The 12,822-nt window shown below is 42.9% G+C and overlaps 1 protein-coding gene across 3 annotated transcripts in view; it reads right to left on the bottom strand.

Moving 5' to 3' along the window:
• Positions 1 to 12,233, bottom strand: part of Tcaf1 (TRPM8 channel associated factor 1) — a 29,577-nt gene extending 17,344 nt beyond the window's left edge. For 2 of the 3 annotated variants that reach the window (XM_076832383.2, XM_076832363.2), the window contains exons 1-2: positions 10,330 to 10,505; positions 3,887 to 4,520 (exon numbers count right to left, since the gene is read on the bottom strand). In XM_076832383.2, the coding sequence (XP_076688498.1) occupies positions 3,887 to 4,506 (620 nt within the window). In that variant the 5' untranslated portion in view covers positions 4,507 to 4,520; positions 10,330 to 10,505. Of the gene's footprint in view, positions 1 to 3,886; positions 4,521 to 10,329; positions 10,506 to 12,093 lie in introns of those variants that run through there. The other variant, XM_076832373.2, reaches the window with a different exon arrangement.
• Positions 12,234 to 12,822: the final 589 nt, after the last annotated feature.

Genomic DNA, 12,822 nt, shown 5'->3' with positions numbered 1-12,822 from the left:
TCCTTTCCTCATTGAATTACCTTGGTCACCTCATCAAAAAAAAAAAAAAAAAAAAACGATCATAAATTTAAAAATTTATCTCTGAACTTATTTATCCAGCGTGTTTCTTACTCTTATGCCAATACCATAGTGTTTTGATTACTTCATAGAAGTTTTGAAATCAGGTAGTATAGATCATCTTTGTTCTTCATTTGCAAAGTAAGTTTGGTTGTTTTAGTTCCTTTTCATTTGTATTTTAATTTGAATACTGCATGCTTTCCCTTAGAAACAGAAAAAAAAGAAAGATTGGAACTGCATTGAGAATATAAGTCATTTTGGTAAAACTGTCTTCAAGAATATTGAGTGTTCTGATCCATTAGCACAGTGCATTTCACAACTTCCTTGTTTCATTTAATTTCTCTTGGTAATATTTCGTAGCTTTCAATTTATAGGTTTTGTTAAAATTAACCCTTAGTGCCTCATAGTTTGGGGTTCTATTTTAAATGATGATGTATTTTAATTCAATTACCAATTGTTAGTTGTTAGTATAAAATGTGATTGATTTTCTGTCTGGCATAGCAGTTTTTCTGTACTTTTTTTTTAAAATAACTTTTTACACCCATGATCACATTTTATGCAAATACTTCTAGAGATAAAATAACTCCACTCTAGAAAATCCTTTGCTAAACTTATGTTCAAGTGAATCTTGTCACTTACAAATCTTCTAAATCCCCCAAATAATTTTTGGTTTTTTGTGTCTTTTTAATTTTTTTACTTTTTTTTTCTTTTGCAGTAATGTAAATAGAACCCAAAACCATTACAACTGAGATACATATGCAGCCATTTTTAACTTTTTATTTTGAGTCAGGTCTAAGTTGCTCAGGCTGGACTCAAACATGCAATCTTCCTGCCTGAGCCTCCTGAATTGCTGGGATTACAGGTGTGTGTCACTACTGTAATTTGTTTTCTAACAGGACAGGTCAAATTTTTCCAGTTTCTTTCACTCAGTGTTCTAGGAAATCTACAGTATCCTCAACCCCATCCATGATTTTGCTTTCTACAGTTTCACTTACCTGCAGTTAACTGCAGTCCAAAAATATTAATTGGAAAACTTTAGAAATAAATAATTCAAAAGTATTAAATTGTGCACCATTATGAGTAGCATGATAAAATTTCAAACCATCCTGCTCTCTGTGGATTATGAATCATCTTTGTCCGGTGTATTCCTGCTATACCCACCATTAACTTCTTACTAGCCATCTTGGTTATCAGATTGACTGTTGCAATACTTCTGTGTATTCAAGTGACCCTTACATGGTAATACTATGTACCAGTACCCTCGTCACTCACCTTACTTCATCTCATCACAAAGGCACTGTATTATCTCACATCATCACCAGAAGAAATGTGAATGCAGTACAACAAGATATTATGAGAGAGACATCATTCACATAACTTTTTACTATGTATTTTATGCTTCCTTATTTCATTATTAATTGTTATTATTCTTTTATTATTATTCTTTTGCCTATACATTAAACTTTATTAAAGGTATTTATGTATAGGAAAAAGCATTGTATAAATACAATTTAGTACTATCTGGTTTTATGAATCCACTGGGGATCTTGGAATGTAAGCCTCAGAGATAAGGGGCAACTATTGCAGTGTGAAGTAAAACAACCAAAATTCATTCTCTCTCTCTCTCTCTCTCTCTCTCACATACACACACACACTTATTTCTTATTTTCCAATCTGTGTACCTTCTTTTTCTTGCCTTATTGCATTGGCTACTACTTTTAGTGAAATGTTGAAGAGAAGGATGAGAGCAGGTATCCTTCCTTGCCTTGCCTCATTCTAGGGGGAAAGAATGCAGTATTTCACCATTAAGAATGCCTTTACCTAGATGCCACTTAACAGATTGAAGTTCCTTTTTTTAGTTGAAATTATGTTATGATTCTGTATTAAATTTTGTCAATTTTTTCGATACATTAATTGAAATGATATAGTTTTCTTTTTTTCTATTAATATGGTAAATTAATTTTGTTTTTCAATATTAAACCAGCTATGTATGTGCAATGTAGATGTACTTGGTTATGATCTATTATCATTTTCATATATTGTTATATTCTATCTATAGTATTATTAAGAACTTGCATCCATATTCAAGAGGGATATTGTCCTGAAGTTTTGTTTCTTTTTCTTAAAATGTCTTTCTATGGTTTTGGTATCATAGAAGTGCTAGTTTAATAAATCAATTTTTGGAAAATTTTCTTTCTCTTCAATTTTTTTGGAAGAGTTTGTATGTAGCATTGCTATTATTTATTTCTTGAATGTCTGGTAAAATAATTTGTAAAACTATTGGGTTTTATTCATGTTGTTGCTGGTTTTAAATAAAATTTTTATTTTTGAAATTAAAAAAATTGAAAATTTGCAAATATAGTACAAGAGAGCTTTTATATGCCTTTGACACAGTTTTCTGTAATGTTCCTATTATATAGCCATGGTATGCTGCTAAGAAGTTAATACTGGTCAAATACTACTAACTAAACTCCAGAATTTGTATAAATTTCACCTGTTTTTCAACTAATGTCTTCTAGAATCCAATCTAGGATGCCACACTGCACTTAGTGTTGGGGTATTTAATTATAATTCAACTTACGTATTTTATATTTGCTCTTGTGCCAATTTTGGTTATTTGTGTATGTCAGGAAATCTGTCCATTTTATCTTAGTTGTCAAATTCATTGGCATAAAGTTGTAGTAAACTTTATTATCCTTTTAATGTCTGTACAATCTGTACTAATGTTTTATTCTCCATCCCTGAAATTCATAATTTGTGTTATTATGTCTTTTTTGTTGTGTTAGATAATCTAGAGGTCAATCACGTTTGCTGATTTTTTTCAACTAAAAGCTTTCGGTTTTACTAATTTACTCTCTATTCACTATATATCTAACTTCTAACTAGCAATGCCCTCCAAGGGTGTGCAGATCCTAAATAAACTCATGAATACCTGCTCAGATATTATTTTCAAACTACGTAGGGAATCGCATTTATCTTTGAGATGCTCAATTTTTAAAACTCTGAAATCTCCTTGTAACCTGGAAGTTAAAAAGGACTACTGTGGAAAATATCCATGTGCTTTGTTCTGAGGATGCTGAGAATTTTAACGTACTATGGTTGTTGCCCAGTGTATTTTTTTCTAAACCTGGGATGACCCGAGCTTTTAACCCTCCTTATTCATCCATCTAATTTTACATCTGAGGTAAATGTGTGTGAGCATCAGTGAATCTGTAATGTGTTCAGCACCATCTGTGGGCAGCACAGGCTGGGCTGTGTTCTCCACACTGCACCCCCACCTGCATTCTCCATTACCTGGGCCTTCGCCCCCAGAGGTAAAATTCCTTCCTAAGTTCAACACTTAGCATACTGTACCATCATTTTTGCTGTTCTGACTTCTGAATCCTCACTTCCTATTTCCATCCTAAGCACATCTGACTTCCTACGGCTCTCTAGACTTTGGCCTATAGGGCCCTTCCCATGTTCCTTTGCCTCACATTTCCACTGAAGGACACCTTCTCCCATGAGCCTTTTTGGGTTAAGTCCTCCATAAATTTATGGAGGACTCCAGGGGCTGGTAAGCTGGACCCTGGGGGATATCATGGCCAATACAGAGTTCCTCCCGTCAAACATCTAAGGGGTCTAGCCTGGGAAGGTAGAGGCATTGAGGACCTTGTCCCTCCCATGATAAGGACTGTTTTAAAAACTGAGCTGGGGTTGGTGGATGTGGCGATGTGGATCCACATCTGAGTACCCGATTTTCTTCCATGAGGCTGGAAGCACCCAGGAGATAAGAGCCACATCTGCTTCTTAACTTGAGGCCCACTCCACTCTGGGGTAAGGTACTCACCTAACTAAGACCGGGATCTTGGGCATCTTCTTGGAGACTTTAAAGAAACTTGTGTCCCCTTTATTGTCAGTGAAGTATACCCCAGCCACGCTGGTCACCAGGTTCCCAGGGAACGTGAACAGAACCCTTTCATCATCGCCCTGGTTGGCCCAATCCCAGGCTTGGCCTCCAATGAGCAAGCCCCCTCCTCTCTTCATGAACTGGACCAGCTTCTCAGTCATGGTTTCGTTGTAGGCATCGATACAGTAAACTCCCAGGGAGTCATTCACCTCTGGCTCAATCTTTGCCTCTACTCCAGAGCCCTCGAGGATTTTGAGCAAAGGTGCCAGCGATGGGTGCACACCAATGGGAGCCCCAGGGGAAGAACAAAGCCACCCCACCGCGTTGAGGAGAAAGGGAGTGAGCTGGGCTTCCACCAAGTAGTCCTCATGGGACAGGACCACGAGGCGGCCTCGACCATAGGAGGAGGCAGCAATGAGGACCTGGCCCATGTCATTCACCATCACGGGAAAGGAGGCCTCTCCAATAAGCAGCAGTTCACACGGGACGGCATCTTCAGGGAGATCCCAACTTGTGACTCCATTCATCAGGGCCTCAAAGGCAGCAGAGGGAGTCGCCATGGCTCTGTTGGTTTCTGCAGAGAAGAAAACAAAGGCTCAGCTTGGTGGAGAATGGGCAAATACGCAAACAAACAAAAACCAGCAGAGCGTTCTCTCTTCTACTAACTGGGGCAATTCTCCCAACCATGAGGATGAGTCTATTCCAACCACCAAGGGATCCGAGCTCTGAGTGTCTGCTGTCCAGGGGACCTCCCCCCACCCCCACCCCGTGTCCCGTCCTCTTTAGACTCTTATGGTCAGAATTGGAGAGTCTGAGACTTTTCTACCACAAAACAAAACAACAACAACAACAAAAGGAGGGATGAAGGTGGAATTGTGTTCCTCAAAGAGATATTTTGAGATCCTACTTCTTTGTATCTGTGGATGTGATCTTATTTGGAAATAGGCTTCTGCAGATGTAATCACATAACCACATTAAGATGAGGTCATACTGGATTAAGGCGGGCCTTGTCCAATGACCGATATTATACAAAGAGGAAATTTGGGCACAGACTGATGAAGATAACCGGGAAGGATGCTGAGGAGAGGGAGGCGGAGGGTGGAGTGATGTGTCTACAAGGCAAGGGATACCAAGGACTGCGGGCAAAACCCAGACCTAAAAGGAACCCACACTGCTGACCCTGGATCTGAACTCGTAAGTGTGAGTGAATAAAAATCCTTTTACTTTAAGCCAGTCTATTTGTTGTCATCTGATACAGCAGCCTCTGGGACTAATACCCTGGTGCCACATGCTGTCCCCAGATGCCCATTCTGCTTTCTTGGCCCCCACCCTGATTTTATTAATCTCAGCTCGGTGAAGTTATAACTGAAGTATGAACAGTCTGGGCTCCTAGAGAAAGCTGTTCATTGGGCACAGTCTCAGGCTGCATCAGCGGGAAGCAGAAGCCCTCTGTGGCTTCAATGCAAGTCCCAGACAGCCAGGAACCACACGTTCTGAAATGCTGACAGATTTTTACTTGCACGGGGACACAGCTGAGGGAAGTAAGTGTCTGTGGATGTGAACACAGTGTCCTCGGCTTCTTCACCATGAGCTCTGCCTCCAGGATGGCCCACAGGCTGACTTCTGCTGCAGGCACTTGATTGAGACTGTCCTCCAAAACCAGATACCTCCATTATCAGGACACCTCGGGCTTCATGTCCTCACTGACCAATCAGTGGCAGTGCACGTGGCGGCTCTTCCTATCCTTGGGGCTCACCATACCCTAAGCGTGACCCAGGCAGCTTCTTGTTTTTAATCTTCAAGCCCTGAGACCAGTTAACTTTCTCTCCTTTATCTCCTCTTGGTATATGTGAGTCCTTAAGAATTTTTTTGTTTGTCTTTTGTTTTCATCTTTATTCTACTCTTTTTATGTCTCTTATCAGAGAATATGCTGCCCGTCTTGATCCATCTTGTGCACCTATTGTTATAGGTGCACCTATTGTTATAGCGTCACCTGAGGCTGAAAATTTATAAAGAACAAGGATCTATTTCTTAGAATCACAGAGGTTGGGAAGTGCAAGATTGAGAGGCCCACATGTGGAGAGGGCCTTCAGGCTGCGTTATCCCATGCTGGAAGGCAGAAGGGCAGAGAACACATGTGAAAGGGTGAGGAAGGGGATTGAAGTCATCGTTTTATCAGAGACCCACTCCCGGGACAAGTCCATGACCCACTACCCTGATAATGGCATCGATCCACTCTCAAGGGCAGGGCCACTGGCAATTAAGATTACAACACACCAACACTGAAGGACCCATTTAAACCGTAACAGTGACTTTCAAGGTAATGTGCAAAATGATGACAAGCTCAGGAGTTAAGGCTGTCTGGATTAATGTTTCATGTATTATCAGCTGTGAGACCCCAGAAACAGAACTCAGACATGGTCTCTGCATTCATTAGGTAGGAATGATCCCATAGTCACATAAGGTTTTCCTGAGGATTAAAGGAAAAACAAAGGTCAAACACCCTTTCCCATAACATTTCCATATATATAGACCACTTGGTTAAGAGTAAATCATTCAAATATATGAATAATAGGGGATTTTTATAAAGTAAAAAAATAATGTTAGGTTTTACAAACAACAAATTTTTATTGATTCTGATCTTATAGTTTTCCTGGGTTTCAGTTCATATTAAGACTAATGTTAAGGCTGGTGCTAATGATTCTCATGTTTATTTCCTAAGTGTCTTGATGGGCCCTCAACAAGTCCTCGGCCTGGGCCCAGTGTCTTCCACCTCCATGGATAAAACGGCCTTGGTCTCAAGGTGACTAAAAAGTTCAAGACCTAGAATGAATGCATTCCATAGCCATTTATCACTGATCTTTAACACTAAAGAAGTCAAATTCATTATTTCCCTCAACAATAGCTGTTCTAAGTTTCACAAGCATCAACTACCTTCCTATCTCAAAGAACTACTGCCAAGATATGGCCAGTCAACACAGGGTTAATAAGAAGTTTTCCCCTTCCCTGCCCATCCTGGGCCCACAAATGACCAGGAGAGTAAACCACAGAGTCACAGAATGTCCTTGTTTCCTGTCCTTCTCAAATCCAGCAGGTCAATATCCTATCAACGTCCTTTCTAAGCATATTGAGCCTAGTTCAGGGCCTCACTGATTCACGTCTGGAATAAACCAATCCAGCTTCTACTTTACTAGGATCTGTTCCTACTTCTATTCTTTTAAATCCCACCTAATCATATCATTGACCTGAAGGAAAAACCACAGAACTTCTCTGGTGTCCACAGGGGAAAATCGGACTCCCTTCTCCTGGTCTGGGAGGCCACCGCAGCTGGCAACTCCTTAAGTTTTCCAGCTTTATCTCCTGTCCCTGCTCCCGTAGCTTCCAGACTGTCTGGCGCCCCTGGACAGGGCCTGCTTCCATTTCAGATTCTCTTTCCATTCTCCTTCCTTCCCGTCCCCTCTCCCACATCTTTCTATCTACAGAAATACCACCTTTCTAAGTGAATGTGTGCATAGAGAACAAAATTTAAATGACCCTGTCTATGAAGCAGTGCTCAATATCACTAATCAAGCAATGAAAGATATACTGCATATTATCCATGAGATTGTCAATAAATAACTAGATAGATAAAAAAAAAACTAGGAGAAAGAGAAGGAGACACAGAAAAGAAGGTGAAGAAGATGAGGGCTACTAACAATGTATACTGGTGGAAGGGATCTGGGGACACTATAGCTGTCTGAGCAATGACCAAGAATGTCTGCACTCTTGAAAGTGACTGACAGTGGCAACCTGTATTCAAAGGCGAACCTATTCTTCAACATAGCGATTCCTCTTCTAGAAAGTTTTTACAGAAATTGACAGCATTGAAGACAAATGCTCAAGGATGCTACTGCCACATGAAACTACAAATACAGACAGAAAAATGAAGAACCAGAAGTGGACCAAGAGGATAGAAGCATTCCTTGAGTGCCAGGTTTTTACATACAGAGAAAATTTATGGTGGCCACGTTTGAATGTGCTAACCTTGACCGCATTAGGAAGGGAAAAAGTGAATAGTTTTTTTTTTTTTTTTAATCTTTATACAAGTCTGAATCTTTTGAAATGCTGTATATGTTATTATTACAAGTACAAAGAATACTGAGATAATATAAGTTCAACCAAGCAAGTAAACATATATTAAATGACTAAGTATGTAAAAGATTAGGTAGATTGATCAAGTGATCCTATCTTACTGGCCCTAAAAGTCTTCTTTCGCCTACTGTCTGGCTGTCCATCTGCCCACATGTATCTCTGATTCCCTCTTCTATGGGGGTTCCTTGAACTCTGTAGCCAGTTTTGTTCTTACTGTAACCAGCTATCAGTGAACACAACATCTGGTTTTGAACGAAATGCTCTGTCTTTGTCCTGAATTCCTGTTTGTTCTCCCAGGGGGAGTGACCTAGCTTCTGCTTTCTCTCCTCTGGGTCCACTTTTGCCCCTTCTTGCTTGCTACAATTGAAGTTCCGTCCAAAGCAAAAGACACCATGCAAACCTGTAACTCAGGGAGAGAACAGATTTTCTACTCCTACCATAAAGTACTCCACAGGATGCAAACAGGATTTTCCCTGTGAGAAATGTATGGAAGGGAAGATGGGGCTAGGCCCTTTACTGTAGCTGATTTTAGATACTGATATGCACAGTGTCTGAAGTCATAAAACGCAGTTTATTCTTTGAATTCTCCAGGAGAATGAACAGGTGTTCTGTGGATGGGTGACTGAAAGATGGATTTGAAGGTAAGGGCAATCACAGGACCACTTCTTCAGTAAACAGCTTGAACTTCAAAACTCATTAATAGCACACACACCCAATTCTTTGTTTTTTCTTCTCCATGCCATTTTCTTCTATGAACCTTTATTTCTTTTTTCTTATAAACCTTATATCTTTTTCACTGTCCATGAACTTCGACTAAGCCAGAATTGGAGCTATTCAACCACTTCTTTTGCATTCAACTCGAAACTCCCTGCTAAATCTTATTTAATTTTAACTTGAAATTTCTTTTTGTTTAATTCATGCATATAAAATATGGAATGTTCATGGAAGGATAGAGAAGTTCAAATAATAATAATAATAATAATTTAAAAATTTTAAAATTAAGTAAAACTGCTTATACTTACCATGCTGCTTAAAAGTAAAAAACGCACCCCCCCCATACCTTTGCTAGTATCTCTGAAACCTCTCTAGTGGGCCTCCTCATTCAATCCTTCCCCACTACCATAGTAGTAAAGCTTCAAAACTTCGCTTTTTTCTATTTCCCTTACTCCCTCTCTTTCACTCATATTTGCTCACTTCCGCTGGGTGACTTTCAGGAGAGCTATATAATCGAGGAGCCCTTGCCCACAGCAAGAAGACCCTCTTCTTTCTTTCCTCCTTTCCGATTTTTTTGCCCCCGCTCCCGCCCCCCCCCGCGCACTCGCTAGCGCGCAGTCTCACCACCACCCCGCCCCCCCCCCCCCCCCGCCGCTCCCTCCCTGCTGGTCTCTATCTCTCTCCGCTTCTCCTACGCGTTGGTCTGCTAGCCTCACGGGATTTCTTTCAAAGGAACAATGTGTGAGAAAGGTCCTCCAGATCTCCCAAAGGCTGTCAGTAATAAGCTTGGAGTCCGGTGCCGGCTCCCCTCTCCCCTCCTTAGCTCCCAGGCCCAGAGCCAGTCTGCACAGAGCGAGTGGGTGACGTCAGAAGTGGAGCAGAGGGGGCCTGGGGCGGGGGCGGGGGGCGGCCAGCCAGGGAGGAGGGTAGCGGCAGAAAATCTCTTCGCTGGGCTGGAAGAGAATTCTCCAGGCAGGGGACACCGCATTCTGTGCCTGAGGTGGGGTATCTCACCTGGGTCCCCTCCTCCGCCCCACCCTCCCCCACACCAGTCTCCAGGGGACATTTCGAGCGGGTGAAAGATCTCAGTCTTAGAGACCCTGTTTGCAGAGGTCAAAGCGCAGTAGGGCAGGATGATGCTCCATCACCAGCTACCGGTGTGGTCCTGAGCTAGCCCTCCTCCACCCTGGCCTTCGGCATTCTCCAGGTATTCTCCACGCGTAACGCCGCGGTCGGTGCCAGGCCGGTCGGAAGTCGACCACACAAAGCAGGCGCACGCCAACATCAATGTCAGAACCCGCGGAGTGGGGCACTGCGGCACGGGTGCACAGCCGAGAGCAGGGAAAGTCGCCCCCAGAAACAGGGACCCTCAGTCCCCGAGTAGGGTACACCCAGGCCCCCGCGCGCTTCTGTAGGTCGGCCAGCTACCCCAGCGCGGCCCCCGGTCCTCGGGCCTCGTCCGCCTTCATCAGCCGGGCGGAGGCCACCGCCACCAGCCCCTTCCCCAGCCCGCGAGGCTTTCCGATGGGCCCACTCACCAGGTCACCCTGCAGTTTCCACAGCTGGGAGGGGGCAGGGCCTGGCGCTTAGAGGGACTCAGGTTCGGAGGGGAAGGGGCTTCCCTGCAGAGCACTGACCGCACGAACGACCGGTGAGCTGGGATCCTGATCCAGGAGATCCGAGTGGGAGGGGAGGAGCGGCTCCCGACGAGTCTCCTCCTCCCCACTTCCTCCCGGGCAGGAGTGGGAGACCAAGGGGGCGGCGCTTGGCAGGGGACAGCGCTTCTTTGTGTCGCCGGGCCTGCTAGGCATTGCGGCAGATTAGGGACGCCCAGCGGTCCCATCCTAGGAGTGAGGACGTCCGTTTTTATTAAAGACAAACTTCTCTAGTTTATTTCTATTTATTAGGAAAAAGATGGACAAATTATGGGACCTACGCTCTACGAACTACAATTCTTACGAAGAGTTTAATTCTCTAGTATTGGGGGAATGCACCTTGACACGTTGGAAAAGGAAAAATACAAATGTACAAATTGTTAAATACGCTTTCGATTTTATCAGGGGAAAAAGGAAACCATGTATATATTCGTATTATGGCGGGGAAGGATAGATGTTTACCAGTTAATAATTTTTAGCCTGAGAAATAGGAGAAAGGCAACTTTTTACATAATTCTGCATTGATTGTATTGTTACATGCATTACTTTCGAGACGCATAAAAATACTTATTATCAAAATCCGTTTGTGAAACAATGGGTAGCTAAATCATATGAATGTACAGTTCTTTCTCTCTGATAAATCATTTGACAGTTGCTCTCCCCTCTTTGAATTGCTTGTCCTGGCAGACCACACCTCTGTTACAGGTGCCAGCTCTAGCATGTGAAATATGGGATTGTATAATGGTTAGATACTCAGACTGTCGGATGATGGACTGGATTCAAATCTCAGTGCTACCAGCTGTGTGACTGAACAAGCTACCTAATTCCATTGTGCCTCAGTTTGATTCTCTGCAAAATGGGGATAAAACTAAGACCTATATTATAGATTTATTTTAGGGCTTCAATTCAGTAGGCTTGTCCTTTACCTTCTCCAGGCTTCAGGTTTCTCAGCTAAATGAGAAGGGCTGTGGACATGCCAAGTCCCTTCCGGATCTGAAATGTCAGGACTAATAGTAGGGCAGGTTAAAACCTCGCGATGAGTTTCATGAAAGAAATACTAAATTCAGAATAAAGGTACAGATATTACATAAAAATAACAAAGGACAAAAATGTACCCTGGAAAGATACAATCTAACTTAACCTCTGAGGATGGCGCCGGAAAAAGGGTTAGAAAAAGGGTTTTAGCTGCTTATTTTAGGGAGGGGAGGGCGGAGTGCTGAAGAAAGGTGGTAAAAATGTTGGCATCTGATATATTATTTTCTGTACGCAGCTTTAAAATGAAAAAAAAGAGAAGATGTCTAAAAAGGGGCGAGATGTATTAGTCTCTTGGTGGTTGGGTTCCGGGAGGAAAGAAGTTCAGCACGAAATAACTAAGAGCCAGAATGGCAGAAAGGGGCAGAAAGAGCAGAGGTGGATAGCCTCAAGGCACCCTCGTTGAGAGACCTCTCTGTCTGGGGCCCGGCGCTCCCGGTCCTGGAACCCGCCCACCTTCGCAGCTCCGCGGGCGCCCGGCCGCCGCGCCCGGGACTCGGCCCGGTGCCTCTCTCCCACCAGGGCCGCCGTGACCTGCGCCCGGAGCTGCCCCTAATTCGATGGGTGCGCTCGGGCCTGCTCCCGTTCCAGAAACCATCTTTGGACAAGACTCACCGTTGGACCAGCAATTTCCACACCCCGCTATTTCAGAGGAGGGAGGGCGTTTTCCGTAGCGGATGGGGCAAGGAGAGGGGGCAGACGGCCCGGGGATTCGAAAATTAGTGGTGGAAAGAGTGGTGGGAGGCCTGCAGCGGGGAGGTGGGCAGCGGCGCAGACGGGGAGAGGAGGGGGCCGTCCCGGGAGCTGATTGGCAGCTGCACACTAGGGGCGGAGCTTGGCCTGCAACCCCGGGATGCAAAGGTCCTGCTTTGTGTGTGTTTCTGCCCCAATATGCGGTCCCAAACCCTCTATAGAGACTCTGGCACCCGCCTTAGGAGTGCAGCGGGGAAATTTCTAACCAAAAACAAACAAACAAAAAAAAATCGGTGAGAATAGATCTTTATATAGAATAATAAATAACTATTTCCAAGGAAGGATTAATTATATGCATATATATATATATATATATATATATATATATATATGTATAACGTGTATGTATGCATGTGTATGTACATACACATCATACATACACGTTATACATACACATATACATATGTACTATAAGGAAAAAGAAATAAAGGTTCATAGAAGAATGCACATATACACGTTATACATACACATATACATATGTACTCATATATTTATGTAAGTATATATATATATATATAAATGTACAAATATATACATATATATGTTAGGTGTGTGTTCTTTCCCATTACATATATATGTGTATATATGTAT

Source organism: Callospermophilus lateralis, chromosome 1 (assembly GCF_048772815.1).
Source record: "Callospermophilus lateralis isolate mCalLat2 chromosome 1, mCalLat2.hap1, whole genome shotgun sequence".
NCBI classification, from domain to species: Eukaryota; Metazoa; Chordata; class Mammalia; order Rodentia; family Sciuridae; genus Callospermophilus; species Callospermophilus lateralis.
Note: the sequence above shows the minus strand (reverse complement) of the source record. Positions and strands in the feature narration are given on the sequence as shown.